General features: G+C 44.6%; 1 protein-coding gene across 1 annotated transcript in view; it reads right to left on the bottom strand.

Annotated features, from left to right (window-relative positions):
* Nucleotides 1–222: 222 nt before the first annotated feature.
* SERTAD2 (SERTA domain containing 2) overlaps nt 223–16,977 on the bottom strand; it is a 25,657-nt gene continuing 8,902 nt past the window's right edge. The window contains exon 4 of the mRNA XM_029964399.1: nt 223–1,515. Within this exon, the coding sequence (XP_029820259.1) occupies nt 567–1,511 (945 nt within the window). The 5' untranslated portion in view covers nt 1,512–1,515 and the 3' untranslated portion in view covers nt 223–566. The remainder of the gene's footprint in view (nt 1,516–16,977) is intronic.

Below are 16,977 nucleotides of genomic sequence, written 5' to 3'. Positions count from 1 at the left end.
AGTTTCTAAACAGCCATGTAAATGCAACACTTAAAGAGGAGCAGGTTAATGCCTCCAAAAGGCTGAATTGCTAAAGTCAACCTATACAGGGCTAAAATGGTATTGAGATTATCTAAATAATAAAATTTTTTACCTCTTGCAATAAAACTTATAGAAAAAATAGACAAGTATGCACATGCAATTTACAGCTTTCCCCAACATAATCCTTGTGCTTAGCTTTCACCTTTTTTTTTCCTTTTTTTTTTTTTTGTAATAACATAACATTGTCTACAATACATATTCTTTCCTATACCAGGATATTCGGTCTTCCTTGAGGAACCACTTTTAAAAAAAATACATTAGAAGTGGTCATACATGGATGAAGGCACTCCAACTCTGCTCGAAGCAAAAACTAGTGTGATCCTTTTCTTTTCAAAAAAGGCAAGCAAGGATGCATGCACAGTGCTGTGAATTGGGGCTGGGAGGAACTATGGAAATACTACCAAGTGTATATACTGGTACTTAAAATAAAAAAAAAAAAAAACCAAACAAAAAAAAAACCAAGAAGTTGCTATATTTCTAATATTTTAAGACCCAACAAGCACCTCCATGATGTGATCCAGTTCTGTGAGATCCATTTTGAAAGGCTGATTTGGAGTTACTGGCTGACTGCTGTACGGAGCGAGAGTTTTTAGGAGCTCATCTGCTGAGACAGGAGCCATTTTTGAGGCAGCCCCCGTGGCAGACGTGCACGGGTCAAAATCATACATGGACGTATCAATGTCAGCGAACAGAATGTCATCCAGGGTCAAGTCTGTGAGGAAACCTGTGGAAGCTGTGATCTCAAAGTTGCCGGGTAGAGAGTCCATGAGTTTGGATTCAGCCGTCCTGCTCTCCGGGAGGCCCTCGGGCTTGTGGATGTTGGACTCGCTGGGATGGGCTTTAGAGTCGTCGGCTGCTGTTTCGGCTGCTACTGCCTCTGCGGAGGTAGGTGCTGGACAAAGCTCCTCGATTTCGTCCAAGGCTGAGGAGAAGCTGTCCTTTACTGGTTGGAGAGCGGGAGGTGGTGGTTTTGTCGGACCATCGTGCTGGACAGTCGGGGAAGTGCAAAAAGTGTCGTCCTCGAGCAAAGAGGCTGGGGTGAGGCAGGATTCCAGGGGCATAGTGCTTACGAAGTCAGTGGGGAGCAGGGGCTGGGAGGCGAGGTGGCTGAACGCCGGCTGGGCCTCGCGGAAGTTGTCGCTGAGAGGGTCGGCAGGCTGGGAAGCGGTCACAAACATGGGCCTCAAGCTGCCTTCTTGTTTGAGTTCTTCCTGGATTCGCCTCAACATGTTGTTAATTAAAACTGTCTTTTGCAAGCTTGGCTCGGTTAATGGCCTGTGGTTATAAAGTTTCATAAGGGAAATGTTGAAGATAGTCTGACGCTGTAAGGTGTAAGACACCTTAGAGGGACCGTCAGTGGGAGACACCACTTTGCCTTCCAACCCATCTTCATGCTCGTCAAACTTCCGCTTTCCTCCTTTCCCCAACATATATCTGAAAGGAAAAAGAGGAGACCCATGAAGACAGCAAAGCCCAGTGCCACACTGTCCACACAAACAACTCAGTCTTGGCCCACAGCAGCGTGACAAGGAAGCAGAAGCCGCCTTAACGCAGTGCCCTCTTCCATCCTGTTTCGGCGTGGCTATGCTGGTGAATCCCAAGCAGGGAATCAAACAGCATCTCTAATACTCAAGATCTTGCATGCTTGGCAGGAAATTTCCCTCTTGCAGACATTATGGTCCCCAAATATCTGCACAGAGTTGCACAGGCTACATATACTGTAGAGAACGTTTCTTTACGTTTCCTGACCGACGCAGTGCTATGCCTGGGAACACAAACTTAAAGCACCAAGGTTCTTACAATGAATTTCCTTTATTATTCAAAAGCTTGCTCACGGGGGAAGGGAAGCAAGGCTCAAGCAATTGTATTTTAAGAGAAACCTTCCCAGAGAAGTTGGGAGATCCAGCCCTTCGGTACACCAGGATATACGCATATGGGTTTATTTAACTGATCGCCTAAGGACTGAACAACCAGAGCAGGAAATGCAGTTATTGCACTCAGAATTAGATAAATTACAGATAAAGAAGAAGATCTGTCAAGTCTTTTAGTCTAATCCCCAAGATCACTCTCTGCACTACACTCTGCTGTTGGTCAGATGGCAGATTTTTGAAGGAAACAAAGGGGATTTTACCAAACTTGCCCCGCCTTGTAAATAATTTCTGAGCTAAGATTAAGTAGGGCAGTTCAATCCCCAGTGCTATCTCTTCCAGGATGTTTCACAGCACCTGGAAATGCTCCTCTACACAGCACAGCCCCAACCTCATTTTGTCACCATTATTTTTGTGACATGAAGATCCCCCCAAATGCAGAGGAATGAAGGAATTGCTGTGCTGTGACAACAGCACAACCTGACGTTCTCCTCTCTCATTTTCCCAGGTACAGTGGTGAGGTGCTGGAGCCCTAAACCACTCACTCTTTTAATAGGATCACAGGCAGCTCCCTGTTCATTTTAACGTGTTTAACATTTTAGCTCTCTGTTTAACAAAACTCTAATAAAATGGCATGAAGATTTCTGCCTTGTTTAAAAAAAAAAAAAAGAAAAAGTAGAAGAGGCTTTTCAGCCACAGCTACCCGGAAAGAAGTTGCAACAGCAATACAAACTTTTACCCCAAACCTGACTCCTCTCATATAATGTATCTACTGTCTAGGAGACAAAATCCACCTTCCTTATTTGAGTACAATTCCCACTTCTCCCAGTGGGATTGATGGCTGTGAAATGACTGCACCAGGCAGGTCTACCACCAGTTTGATGGTCATACACCAGTTCTGCAGACAGACAATGTAGGTAAGGACTTACAAACATACCCAAGAATGAATGACAAACATTTAAGAGCAAAGAGCCCTTTGGAAAGCAGGAGAGGGGACAAAAGAAGCCAGAAGAAAAGGGCTTCAGAAAGCATTTGCTGGGTGGTAAATCCAAAATCAGATTGGGTGAAGTGAGCCTCTTCTGGTTAAAAATAAGTCCCAAATCCAGATAATTTTCTAGCATATTATGCAATTAAAAAAAGAAAGGCAGGGGGAGGGAGTAAGCTGAGCAGAGCTGAGGAACAGGTAGGCTGCCATCCAAGCTCCTTGGCCAGCTACCAGCAATTCCCGCGCCTGGAATCTTGGGTGAACAAAACCTCTGAAATTTAGCACTACTGCCGAAGTCTGGCTTTTCTCTGCTCCCTAGTGTCACTTCCACAGACTACTCCAGAGCTGTGCACACAGGTTTGGAGTGTGAGGGGGGGGGGGCTTTGCTGTTCAAATGTTCATGGTGGACACATTTCCTTCCACTTTGGACAGATAGAGCAAGAAAGGGAGGATCAGGCTATCAACAATCGAAACCCTTGCCCAATTCCAGCACGTTTTTAAAGCAGCAAGGCGTTAGGAGGAGAGGTAGCAGTTTTCCATCCCTTCCTGCTATCTCCTCCCCCTGAAAAAAGACAGACTCTGTCCTAAAGACATACCAATGCTCGTTCCGCAATACTCTATTTAAAGAAGACGTTTTTAAATGGCTTGGGGACTAGAAGAGTTTTGAAGTTTGTCAGCCTCTGCCAGGAATGTATACAAACATCCACTGGACAAAGCAAACCTTTTCCCCCACGATAAAGAAAACAGCCCAGGCTCTGTTCCCTGTGCTCAGTTATTAATTATTGACAGGCGACATCGGAAGCATTTCGAACGAACCCAATCGAGCCCACTTCCACCCAAGCGTGAGGTGCTGGTAGTTAACACGTTTTTTTAAGCTGATCAGTTAAGAGCTGTGGCATCATCATTGAGTAAACACCACGATAACCTCACTACGTCATTTTCCAGGAAGCTCAGAAATGATTCAAGGTTTCCTGTATGGGTGACTGTCAAGCTTTCACACCTCACTCGATCTTCACGTAGCTCGATTCAGAGCTTGCCCTTTTAAAAGATAAAATAGATCAGGCAACTCCCAGTTTCACCTACCAGCTTTTCAGCACAACTTTCAATTTCCTTTTCCCCCTGCTAATACTCTCTGAGAAGAGGGTTTAACCACTAAAGCACCAAAGCAGGATGCCAGCCTAAGCATGGGGGGTTTATTCCACCAAGGAGGGGGCTCAAATGAGCACCGCTAGACTGTCAAGCTTTATAAAGTTTTATTTTATTCCCTTCTCCTCTGGCATGCAAACGGGAATTGTAAAAACCTTTTCCTCTGGTTTCCATAAGTTGCTTTATTCATGCTAAGTGAAGCAAGGAGGCAGTATCTTTTTAGACCAGCTGATAGAGTTGGTAAAAGCAGACATGTTTGTGGGCTTGCAGGTCTTTCTCTGGTTCTCCATAAAGGAATTACATAGTTTCTGACCACGGGAGCTTAAGACAATGTTGCCTGCTTGATCTTTACAGTTCTAACCATCTCTTCCCTCTTTCAACCAACAGCATCACACCTACATTAAAGAGATCATTTTTGTATGTCTTTAAGATTCTCAACACTATTTTTTTTTAAAAAAGGAAGCTGTACAATACCAGCATTTGATCTGAGTCAGTTCTGTTCATCTCAAAAGCTTTGCTCCTAGGCTTCCCAGCCAAAGCTCTTGCTGGGAAAACGAAAATGCCAGACTTGCAGATCAGCTTGACCAAAGATCAGTACAAGATGAGCTAAACCTGCACCATGCCAAGTGTCAAAAGACAGAGTTGTCCTACCACGTCATACAGCCCTAACGGGGGCAGCCAGACAACAGCAACCCACCCAAATGCAAGACTGGACAGGCAGAGATCAAGGGGCACGTTCGTGGAGGGTCTTTCATGCATCTATTTTGGCTGAGCACCAACCTCAGCCAGATGTATTTCTGCTGCATTTTCATCCATCCACTAAACATCACTTTGAGGTCAAGTGTGAAGAGTTGAAACGGGACGTCGCTTTGTTGTTGTTGTTGTTGTTGTTTTAATAAAGGGTGTTGCAGGGTTTTGGTGTGCAACTTAAGTTTTCAGTGTTACTTAGGTATGTGGAACCAGAAAGCTGAAGAAAGACAATGAATGGAAAAGCTGCACTTATCTGGGGATTGGGGTGGGGGGAGTTACTTGGAGATCTTCCCCACTATTAATCTACCACTTGGCTCCAGCTCTGGAAGACTCAGAACCAAAAGCTAAACCATTGTTGCTGAGAAAGATTCAACTTGCTTTTTTGCCCATTTAGGGTGATTGCACGCGCCTCAGCGCCAGAGAAACCCTAGCATTGTTTGGGAGTTGTCTTTTCTTAATTGAAAAACAAAAGTAATATTTTCTTCTTTTTTTTTTTTTTTCATTTGCATATCATTTAGCTTCCTTTTATTGGCTCTGCATGCTTTTCAGACAGAGCTGGGAAAAAAATGTAGTTGGGGCTCAGCAGAAGAGATAATCAGCCTGGAGCGGATGGTTCTCTGGAGTCGACCATCATCGATTAAGTACAGGAAAGCTTGTGCAATGCCTGCGTCTCTGAGCCCACTTAGTGACGAATCCTTGGCTCTCTGGAGCACAGAGGTACGTGCACGCTGCGAGAGTATTATATTTATTGACTGTGCTTTGGACGTTACACCTTGTCACTGCTGGACTATTCCTGAAGTCCTTAACAATCGGGAGTTTGGCGCAAAAAAAAAAAGCATCAGATATGTAAAAAATTGAGAGGAAAAGTGATTTGGCTCACCAATAATAAAAATAATCTTTAATGTTAATTCTCAAACACTTTTAACTATTAAGTTTTAAATGTCTTTCAAGACTGAGGGCTCTTCTTGGAAATCAATTCTACAATCCATTAGGCTCTCCCTCCTCATCAAGGCAGACAGGAAGGACAAAAAGAAAGAGGAACTGAACCCCAAGAACAACGGAAAAGGGTTTTTAAGAAGTCATATTTCCCACTCATAGATTTACGCCACCCTCTTGGTCAGTGTAGAGGATGAACAGCTGAATAGAGTGAGGTTCACTTTTAGAACCAACACCATGTTGCTCAAAAAGCTAAAAGCACCCAATCCCAAAGTCCACGAGCAATCATTCCTCCCCACGCAGCCAAAAGCTGAAAGACAGGTGTGAACCACAGGGGCCTGCGTGAGAAGTGGAGTTTGACGCGGGACCAGTTACTTTCTGAAATCTTGGGTAACTAAAACCACGGGGGGGAAAAAAAGGAGAGAAAAAGAAAAAGGCAACCTGGGGAAATTAAAATAAAACACTACTTCAGACATGTGCATGAAACCCCCAACAAAAGCCCTCAACACAAAAGCTCCCTATAAAAGCCCCCCAAAATGCTATGAGAGTACTGAGTTTGCACATTTCACTCCCAAAACAAAGTTTCACACACCTCAAGTGTAAGTGAACCTCACCAGGGTTTCTCAGAGAACCTATCCAGTGAATTATGCAAGTGCTTTCTGTGTCACTTCTGGCATATGAAACACAACTTTCCTCCATACCTCACTCTTCATCCTTGAGGGTTCCATTGGCTGTATCCTGGCCCAACAGTAGTCAATGAGTGTTTTGTTACTGACTTCAGCAAAATCAGGATTTGGCACAGATAGCTGCAGGACCAAAATAAAAAGGCCCTTTATGCCAACTGGGTTCAACTGGCAAGACAAGGGCCAGATCCTCTGAGCGAACAGAGTCAGGTTGAGCTGCTGCGAGGTACTTCAGTGCTGCTAGATCCAGCCTGAGGGACCACCTGAACTTGTAACCCACTTCAAAGTATCTGTCCCCTAGAGCTAGGGAGGCAAACTGGTAAATCTCTCCATCCCCAAGGTCACAGCAGAGAGACAGAGAGACAGAGAGAGATCTCTGGAAGACCCCTCTGCAGGACCATGGGCTCACCCACAACAGAATGATGCTCCTTGGCCTGGAGGATCCTGGCAAGGCAGAGCAAACCTGCCCCAGCCTTCTGAGAGCACTGGCATCCTCCTCCCATTCAAAGTTAGAAAGGAAAAGAAACTGCAGAGGGGAAGGCCAGTATAAAGCTGGCCCCACCTCCCAGCCTCACTAAAAAGGAGGAAAGCTGAACAGCCCAGATGACAAGGTTTAACTCCAGGACTGGAGCGAATAAGCAGCATGGACTTTCAGAGGCGACAGCCACAGCACCCTCCTCGGGGATTTCATCTGTTGACACCGGAGTCTTTAAATCCTGGCACGGCAGCATCCCCGGGAGCTGGGACAGCGTGTACCACGCAGTGCCGCACGGCCACGCTCCCGGTGCTGCAGCTGGCTCACACTGTGTACACACACTGGCCAGGGCTGGGGGCGGGGGAGGGCATCCTCCTTCCTCTACAAGGCTGTTCCTTGGGATCTGATGCAGATTTTACTCACTGGAGTGTACTGCATCCATGTTGCACGGCTAGAGAGGACTCCTGACAACTGCTGCCTGGTAAGAATTGGGTCTCATGTCACATGTGAGTTAAAAAACAAATCTCCCAACCCCAAAAGAGAAGTAAGAGGGAATGGAGCTGTGCTGGGGTGTCTGTCCTCACCAGACCCAGTGCTCAGGCATTCCCCATTTACAAGGTTTGTTTTTCCCTGATACATCTTACATTAATTTTGGCTGCCCCCAACTGCCTTTTTTTTTTAACTGAGTGAGGTTTAATAAGCACTTACAAAACTCCTTTGGAGTATATAAAAAAATTGGCCTCCTGGGTAGCTCTGTGCTTCCAGAGTACAGGGAATTGTTTTTATGTTTGCAAGCCTTTGCTGCAAGGGTGTCAGTGCCAGCAGTGACTGTGAGTGGCAGGTATTTCTCATGTGTATTTTACAGGAACCCAACTCTTCCCATCTCCTGTGGTGGTGGGCAAACCTCGGCTCTTCCAGAAGAAACAGGGAGGCAAGTAAAGCTCCTTAGCACCTCACTCCTGCATTCAGCAAGAAAGGCAGCTTCCCTCTCCCCACACAGCCTTAGCCCTCTGCTTTAGACACCTATGAGTGAAGACTCTGGGGAGAGCAAGCTGAGTGACAGGGTCTTCTCTAGTCTCAAGTTAAAATCAAAATAAGAACGAAAACCACTGTGGGTGACTCTCAGATGCTAATCTAAGTAGGAATTAGTTAAGGACTGTGCAGGGAGACCTCTGAGCTTCCTCTGTTGACTCCTGTTTGCCAGACTCTCATCTGAGAAGCATCTGAAGTCGTGCAGGTCTCGTGGGGTTTGACTTTGATACTCAGAGCTTGGAGTCCCCAAGTCCCCAAAGGAGTGTCCATGTTAATCAGAAAGTAAGGTGAAGCCTTCCCTAGCAAATAAGCAATGCAATTATAAAGCCAGTCAATAGTGTAACGCCAGCCAACGTGTTCCAGCGATATTTTGAAACTGTAATCTGATCCTACTGTTTCCATCCTCGTGCCTTGCCTGCTCTCCCTTGTTGCATACTGTACTATTTGAGGCCCAGAGGGCAAAGCAAGCTCTTGCTGTTTGTTCATGATCAGAAACTGCATTTGGAGCGAGAGCAGAGCGCCGCCCACACCACTTTCTTGATAGTTTCCTTAACTTCCAGCTGCTGAAGCCCTGCTAGAAGGCTCTGCAAAACAACCAAAAAACACAAACTCCACTCCTGCCTTCGGTTTCCAGCTCCTTTTCAGCACGCTAAAAAAAAGGCAAAGCCGCAGTCTAAGGCGATCTCCGACTCTGTAGTGTGTTAAAGTCTTGCAGGAAACATATGCTTCTATTAAATTGGAAACAGTTTCTAATGCTGTCAGTTTGCTAAATGTAACATGTTCCCCTGGAAGAAGTGGAGCAGTTTTAATGTTTTTTGACTAACTGCACACATCCAAACAGAGTCTGTCTGATAAAGCTGGAATGGGCTCCAATAAATATAGCTTAGAATAAATTACTGCCTCATTAAGTAATTGTTTGGAAAAAGGACAGCAGGTTTTCTAGATTACAGCCGTGTTATTAAGGGTGTTTATAATATTAGGAATTCTATCAGGGTAGCAGAACTTAATGCAAGTTTAAATCAGAGGAGCACTTGTTAGCTCGTTAAAGCATTAAAGACTACCCTGGCACAACTAGAAGGTGAACAAGACTGCACAGGTTCTGTGCATGGAAAGTTAGCAAGGCACATGCAAACCACTTGAGGCTGAAGGCAAGAGTAAAACCCTCAGTAACTCTGACAATTCCTTTTCAGTACGAAGCAAGAGGGGGGATTTAGATGGGTAACACACTGGGGCTAAAAAACATTTATTCAAAATAGGCTTTATTCATGTACAGGAAGGCAGTTGTCTTTATTGGAAATAAAAAAAAGAACAGGTTTGGATTGGCCAGCAGAACTAATTTCTGTCTCAAAGATCTCAGAGCCAAAATGTCAATTCTCACATGTTTTGCTTCAGACAGGACTTCCCATGAACATCCCTACAACAGCACCCAAAAGATGCAAACAAGCCCCCAACCTGCCCTCTTTTGATCTTGTCCTTAACTGGAAGCTTTATGAAACAAGTCCGCCACAATTCCTAACACTGTCTCAGCTCTTCACAGGCCAGGTGCAGACACGGCCCTGCTGACCACCAACCCTGGCAGCACCTGCTTTGAGGCAGATCAGAGTGGAGGAGTCCCCCCTTCCCACTACCAGGAGCTGCTTTGTCAAGGGTAGTTACTGAGGGGAGAGAGATTTTCAACAACATGGCAAAGCTGCCCTCGCCTTGGGTCACCTCTGTGCCAAATCTTCCCCAGAATGGCTGCACCTTCCTTCACAGTGCCCATGCCACCACACAGGAGCCTCCTACCCAAGGTTCAGCTTAGCTGAGACTCTGGGCTTCAAAGAACCACCAAAAGAAGTCCAGGTGAGGTTATTCTGAAATTTGGGTCTCCATGTGGCAGTGTTAAGGCAGCAGCCAGGCCTGCCAAGTGTGAATCAAGTTCTATTGTGCTGTGTACACACGGGCTCAGCAGCTCTCTGCCAGTATCAAAAGCTCAAGGACTGGGAGCTGCTTCACACACCTGGGCATCAGCAGCAGGAAATCAGAGCTGCAGTCAAGCAAACCAGGCACAGCACAGCCAGATCCTCTGACTTTACTACATGATTAGCTGATTATTCAGCAAACTCTGCATGTTGTCACCCAAAAAATATGCAAGGGCTTCTATGCACAAGCCTCCCTGGGATCGGCCAAGCAGCTCCTCCTGGCTCCACATCACACCACTGTTTCTTTCCCCAAGTGTGGCACTCTGGGCCCTCCTTGCATGGAAGCAGGAGATGCTGTTCTCACCAGCAAGGCCATAGCATGATGAATTCCCCCATCAGTGGACGAGGAGCCATGCCAGAGCCAGTGCACACAGCTCCGTGCCGGGAGAACCAGACCCATCGTCTCTTCCAGAGGTGGAGCAGCAGCAATTAAGATGGCTGTGTACTGCTCCAGGGCCCAATTCAGCCCAGGGCTGACTGCCTTCCACTCCTCCCCACTGCAGAGCCAGCAGGCACCAGCACAGTGAAAGTGCTGGCTAGAAAAGAGACACCACACTTGTAAATTAAATTCAAAAGCAATCTGAAAGAGTTAGGACAGCCACCAGAAAGTGACACAGGCTAGGAAACACCAACACACACACACACACACACACATACACACACACACACACACACACACACACTCCCTTTTCACTGCTAAAATTACACGCCTGTAATGACAAGATGCTACTGGTCAGACTGTGAGGGAGAATGATGAAACAGCCAGCCCGGCTGTACCTCCCTCCTCCCCTGCACTGTCGCACGGAACAATGGATTACGGCAACGCTGTCTTGCATTGTACAAGACATCTCCATTGGCACGTGCACGTCACGGGCCAGCTGATATTTTTAGCAATTGTAGACCCATCTTCACTGGATGTGCATAATTCCCACAAAGGTTAATGAGGATTGTGTGTGCATCCAAGAGAGACGAGACCCCTTTGTGCATAATAAAGGGAGAGAGAGTTTTTCTCACCTATGTATAATTACTTTGTCTGAATCCTATCACAGCATCTTTTTCCCCAAAGGTACCTTGTTTTTCCCCCTTGTCACAGACCCTTAATAAACACATGGGGGAAAAACAATACCCACACTACTGTGAAAAGAACTGAATGATTTGCCAAAAAGTAGGTTATTGCTCTGAAAACAGTGTTGAATAAATTATCACAGTCAAAACGAAAAGAAGAGAATGGCAGGAGGGAAGAAGGAGGAAAAAAAACCCCACCTCTGAAGAGATAAATACTGCAAAATGCACCATACATCCCTGCAATGACAAGTCATTTTAGCTGCAGATTTTATTTGCTAACCAGTTTCTCACTACTGAGAGTTAGAAGAGGAGAAAAGAAAGGTGTTTCCCTGGAATTTTTTATAGTAGCTATAACAGCATATGAGTTGTTTTCAACATTTTTGCTTAAATGAAACAAACACAGCCCTGTAAACAAGTATATTCTGTGAAATAGCACCTACTCACCCCACAACTTTCTCTTGAAGAGGTGAAAAAGCTGTTGAACATTTCTCTACCACCAGAGAAAACAAAACAAACAAAATAAACAAAACAAACAAAAAAAAGGTAAAGTTTGACATGAAAGTTTGCTAAGATGGTGTTAAATGATGTTAACACTGATAATAACACTGGCCTTTCAATCCAGTGTACTAAAGCTCTTGCATTTGTTGAAATACAGCATATGTTTTCGTATCTCATGAAGGAGCCTTCTGAAAACTGATTAAAGGGAACTTTGGCCAGCCTTGAACTATTCTCAACCTGTAATAGCTATGAGTTCAAGAGGAAAGACATTCCATTTTTCATGACACCTGCTTGATTTCACAATAAAAACTACTACACAAAAGTGATGCTCTCTAAAACAGCCACCACGGGATCCATGTAATTTCTACGTATAGTAATTTAAACATTTTCAAGTAAGTCATTTAAGCTTAGATGGGGACACCCTTTAAACAGCATATTTTGACAACATGTGTATTAAATCTGTATTTCGAAGCATGCTTAGTACAGGTCAATTATCACGGAACAAACAAACTTAACCACAAAATAAGCCTTTGGAAATTGGGAGTGGAAAACACAGAAGGAGAACAGCTCAGGTAACTGAATGTCCTGGACTTCATATGCAGTCAGGCACAACCCCATTCACCTCGCCCAAGATAGTATTACACTGATTTTCCCCACAATTAAAAGAAAAGTCCTTGCCCAAGCACATATGTATCACATATGTTCCCCTGCCTGCAAGGGGAAGCAGAGCAGGGACAGGAAGCTCGACACTGTGTGTTACACACACAGAAAATATTCTCCTCTCTATTCATTCACAAGTTATTTGTGGAACACTTTAGTTAGGGGAGGAAGGGGTTGTTTAGAAGAGCCAGTTTTGCCAAACAGATGGGACAGGAGGGTAAGGGGGAGACAGTGAGCCAGATCACAGGAGGGTAACCTAAGCAGGTTATTGTGCCCCTGGGACAGCCAGCACGAAAGTACCTCAGTCAGAATCCCTCCGACCACAGCACAGGCTACAAAAGCCCGGGGCTCTCCTTCAACATAGGGCCAGGCACAAGAACTGACCAGCAACAAATCACACCATGCCAAAAATGCTGAAATAAAGGGGTTTCTCACACATGAACACTGGGAAAGCAAAATGTTACCAGTGTTTAAAAAAAAACAAAACAACAAACCAAAAAAAAACCCAAAAAAAACCAAAAACCCACTGTGGTTTGCACAGAATGCCAGTCTCCTATCTTGATGAAACGTGTACTTTAAGAATACTCAAATGATATGCATGCACGTGTGCATGTACCTACTAAACCCTTTTTCCAAGGGAGAAAAAAGTGCCTGTAAAAACACATGAAAAGTAAAGTTTGTGGAGGCACCGGAAGATGATGATGTATTACTGAATTAGGATTTAAAACTTCATTTTGCAGCTACCTGAAGTTAAGACAAAGCTGCCTTTAGGCATCTCAAACTAGTCAGACCTGCTATAGCAGTTGCACAGTCTGCTTCAAATATGCCCTCCACGCTCCTTTCAACCTCCACCCCAACATATATCCGCATAGTTTACCTCCAGTCATGGGTGGTTCTTTCTATAGTGCAGTTCACTCAACCTTATTGCCTGCCTGGCACAACAGAAAGAGTTGTTTTAAGACTAATGTTACAGGCTACTGTAAGAAACTGTAAGAAAACAGCCACAATAATTGCTACATTTCCATTAAAGGTGAGTCTGTATCAAACAGTACACGGGTTTCTGGAGGGGAATGGAAAATCTGGGATCGAGAAAACAGTTTTAATTGTTACAGATCATCTGAGCATGTTTTAGGGCGAGTTTAGATCTTTCCACCAATTCAGGGTTCCTTTGAAAAGGGAACTTCTTTTTTATGCTACTTCCATATGCTGCCCAGTTAAAAAAAAAATTAAAAGAAAACAACCCACATCTGCACTTTTCTCTTTGTATTCTACTATATTAGGAATACAATTTTTATTCTAAATTCACTGGAAACAAGCTGTCAGATGAAATCCAATACATTTTTAATGGTGTGAATGCAAAGTAAACAGGCTTTGGCTCCTAATAATTACACAGACTGAGACTCATGTCATTCAGTGCCACTTAAAACTCAATTCCAGAGCGGTATTAAGGAGAAATTCCTCTCTAAGATCACTGCTCTTCAAAATACTGATCATGTTATACAGGTTGGGAACTTCAGCCATTATATGGCAACACCTATGATTTTATGTATCAAACAGGGGAGAGCACTGAACCAGGCCCCTCATTTGGAAGGACAGTGGTCTGAACTTGCCTAAAGCAGGACTCTGGGCATGGTTTTACTATCGCTGCAGCAGCCTGAATCCACAGTCATTTTGATGTGGTGGTGGCTGCTGTCTCACCTGAGCTAGCTGAGCCTCCACCCTCAAAGGGACATGTGAAAACCAAAAACTTGTTCTCCGGTGACTTGACAGGTTTTTTTCGGTCCTTTCAAGCCTTCTTGCTCCTAGTCACAACTTCAAGCCCTATCTGAAGATGTACCAACACCCCTGAAGACTGCCCCAGCTCTCCCCTGGAAATGCCCCTCAAATCAGCTCTTCCCCACCCCGAAAATCCCCTCTGTGCTGGAGGAATCTCCCAGCCAGTACATCTTCACAGCTCCTCCTGGCCACTTTGCAATTACACCCAGAGTCTGACACGTTCATCAGGAGCCATGGGTGAAGCAAACGTGGCAGTGCAGTTTCTGTTCTGCACAGTGACACCCCATTTAACACCCTACAGCCTTAAGTCAGAGGGCCTGTGACACATCCAGGCCTGTTTCTCCCACTATACCTCTGCTGTCTCCCAGCCACACATTTGCTTTGGACTTCAGTTTCAGCTTGACTTCAGCACATCAAACAGCAACGTTAGCACAGCATTTACAGGGCTTCCTTTCCCCACTTGTGTTGAACAGTTCAAGCATTGTTATCTTATTTTTTGTTATAGTGTTTGCCTTGGTAATGCTGAACAAACCTGAAGCTTCCACTACAGCAAACACAAAAATTGACTGTTTATAGAAGAAATAAAGAACTAACACACTTTGAGGGTCTCTCTCCATTTATAGAAAACAGGCAACCTCTTCACGACAGCACAGCTTCTCTGATTGGTGAAAGTTTAGAAATCAAAAGAAGTGGCAGAAAACATGCAATTATATCCCCCTGAAGAAAATGAGTGTTGTACTCAGATTGGCAAACTTCATCTTCCACAAACCATTAATTAGCAGAAGATTCATCAACACTAAAGATCTGTGCTTAGTGCCAACCTGCTTACATTGAAGCTGGACCTTGCTCTCTCCTTTGGAACGCTCCTGATCTTTGGACTTGGTAACTGAAAGCTGCTGTTTCTGGCACTGATTTGGGCGTGTGTGCATGTTAAGGAACCACTGCAACTGGAGCTGCCCCCTCACGAGCCACTTACACGTATAAAGCTGAGTTAAAGAAGGTGTCTCTCCTGCTATCCAGCCCCTTATAAGAAGTAGATCACCAGAAGACTACTTACACTTTCAAAGTGCTGCATTCTCCTTGTTTGACAGATTACACTTTAAGATGTTACATAAAAGCAAAAATAGTCACAAGTATTTTGGATCACCTGTCTAGTGTTAGCACTGCCAGAGATGAACTGTGCCAGGAGTGCTTTACATCACTGTGAAAAAAGTCAAGAGTTCCTAAAAAAAAAATGTTTTCCCTATGAAATATTTATTGAAAAAATAAAAGCAGCTAGCGTAAATGATGGCAACCCCCTTCAAACTAGATATCGCATCAAATCTGCTGTACTTCATGGAGACTAAAACAAAAACAATTTTAGAATATGAAATTTGAGGTTTTCCTCGCTATTAGGACATTATCTCAAGCTCCTTGATATCTCTCAGGCAGACAACTCAAGCACCTGGAATATTTATTATTTCCACCAAAACACTGCAAAACTCATTATTTCATCTTTCCCATTAAAAAAAAAAAAGGCAGGTGTACAAAGGAATACAACTTTTAATAAAACAGCACCTACAGATGTATTTAATGCTCTTTAAGACTGCTTGGTCTGCAGACAAGACTTGAAGGACCTAGGGCTATCAAGTTTCTTTTTGTTTGCTTTCAATCAGCTTCAGAGGAAAAGAAATCAGCTTGACACAAAAATCAAAGTGGTGTTTTAATATGCACAAAGTCTAGCTCCATTCGTTAGCAGTCCAATCCAGTTCCTGCAGAAAAGGAGTGGGTGGTTTTTGCTACCAACTTAAATGGAAGCAGGATCCGTCGGGAAAGGAGGAATATCTCCAGCTGTTACATTAGATGCTGCAATACTAGCCTGGACAATGGAAGTATTCCCAAGGACATGCTCTCAGATACCTGTCTGGCAGCACAAACTGCTAATCCTCCACCTATCTCTACCACCACCACTTGTTCATTATGTTAAATCAGATTCCAAAGATACCATCTTATTATGTAAAAATGTACACATTTTAACTTCAACCAGAGAGGGCTACTTTCAATTTACCCTGCTAAATCAACTGGCTAATTTCTACAGCAAGATAAGTACAAGAAGCAACAATTTTTAAGAAAACACAGTTTTCATTTTTATGGCTTGTTTCACCACGTGAAAGCTCCCTGTGCACTTGGATGCAAACTGAGGTGGCTCTGTCAATTTTGTACCCTGTGAGAAGTCCGTAAGACACGGGCACCTTCATTTGTCCAGATGAACCCCTAAAATTATCATAATAAACAGGCAGAAAGTCTCGTTTCTACTCACACACATAAGTAAATGTTTACTCATTTGAGAGACACAAGCATAAAACTGGTGTTTGGGGTAGCCAAGCCCCCTCCCACCGCTGTTTGAGCAATAGTACGTTCTACGGTGGCCAAATCCAGCACCCACTGACGGCAGCGAGAGTCACCCCGATGACTGCACCAGGCACGAGATGAAAAAGCCTGGACTTTCCTGCTCCCGAGAGCTTTGAATGTGTCTGAACACACGCCGCCACACGCAACAGCTCTGGCGTGCTGCACTGAAGTTCGGGTAAAGAAGCTGACAGCCCCCCCCCCCCACCGGATGAAGACAAAATGGGCAGATTTGCTTCATTTTACACCGGCAGCAGACCCATAACCGTAAATCAGCCACCCAGGGGTCCACCGGACAGCACACAGTCCCCCTCCTAGATTTTTAACAAAAGTGGCCCTGGGTTTTCCAGCTGTGCTTCACAAAATGCAAGAAATGACAGCAGGTAACTGTACTCCTATTTTCATGCTTAAGGAGAACTTATCTTTTCAGATCCCGACGTGAGTAAAGCAGCAAACGCTCTAAATCAAAGCGGCATCGCAAAAGACTTTTTTTTTCAAGCGCTCACCCACCCTGAAGAAAACCCCAATAAATATATTTTTCGCCACCGCTTCCGAAGGATGAACCACCCTGCCCACAAAAGCCCCCCCAGACGCCCGTTTCTCGTGCTGGCGGTGCTCCCAAGGAAGACCCATGAGCGCTATCGCTCAGGGAAAAGACAGGCTAATCCCCTGC

This window comes from Manacus vitellinus, unplaced genomic scaffold (genome assembly GCF_001715985.3).
Source record: "Manacus vitellinus isolate BGI_N305 unplaced genomic scaffold, ASM171598v3 scaffold_70_pilon, whole genome shotgun sequence".
In the NCBI taxonomy this organism is placed as follows: domain Eukaryota; kingdom Metazoa; phylum Chordata; class Aves; order Passeriformes; family Pipridae; genus Manacus; species Manacus vitellinus.
This window is presented reverse-complemented; position numbering and strand designations above follow the sequence as displayed.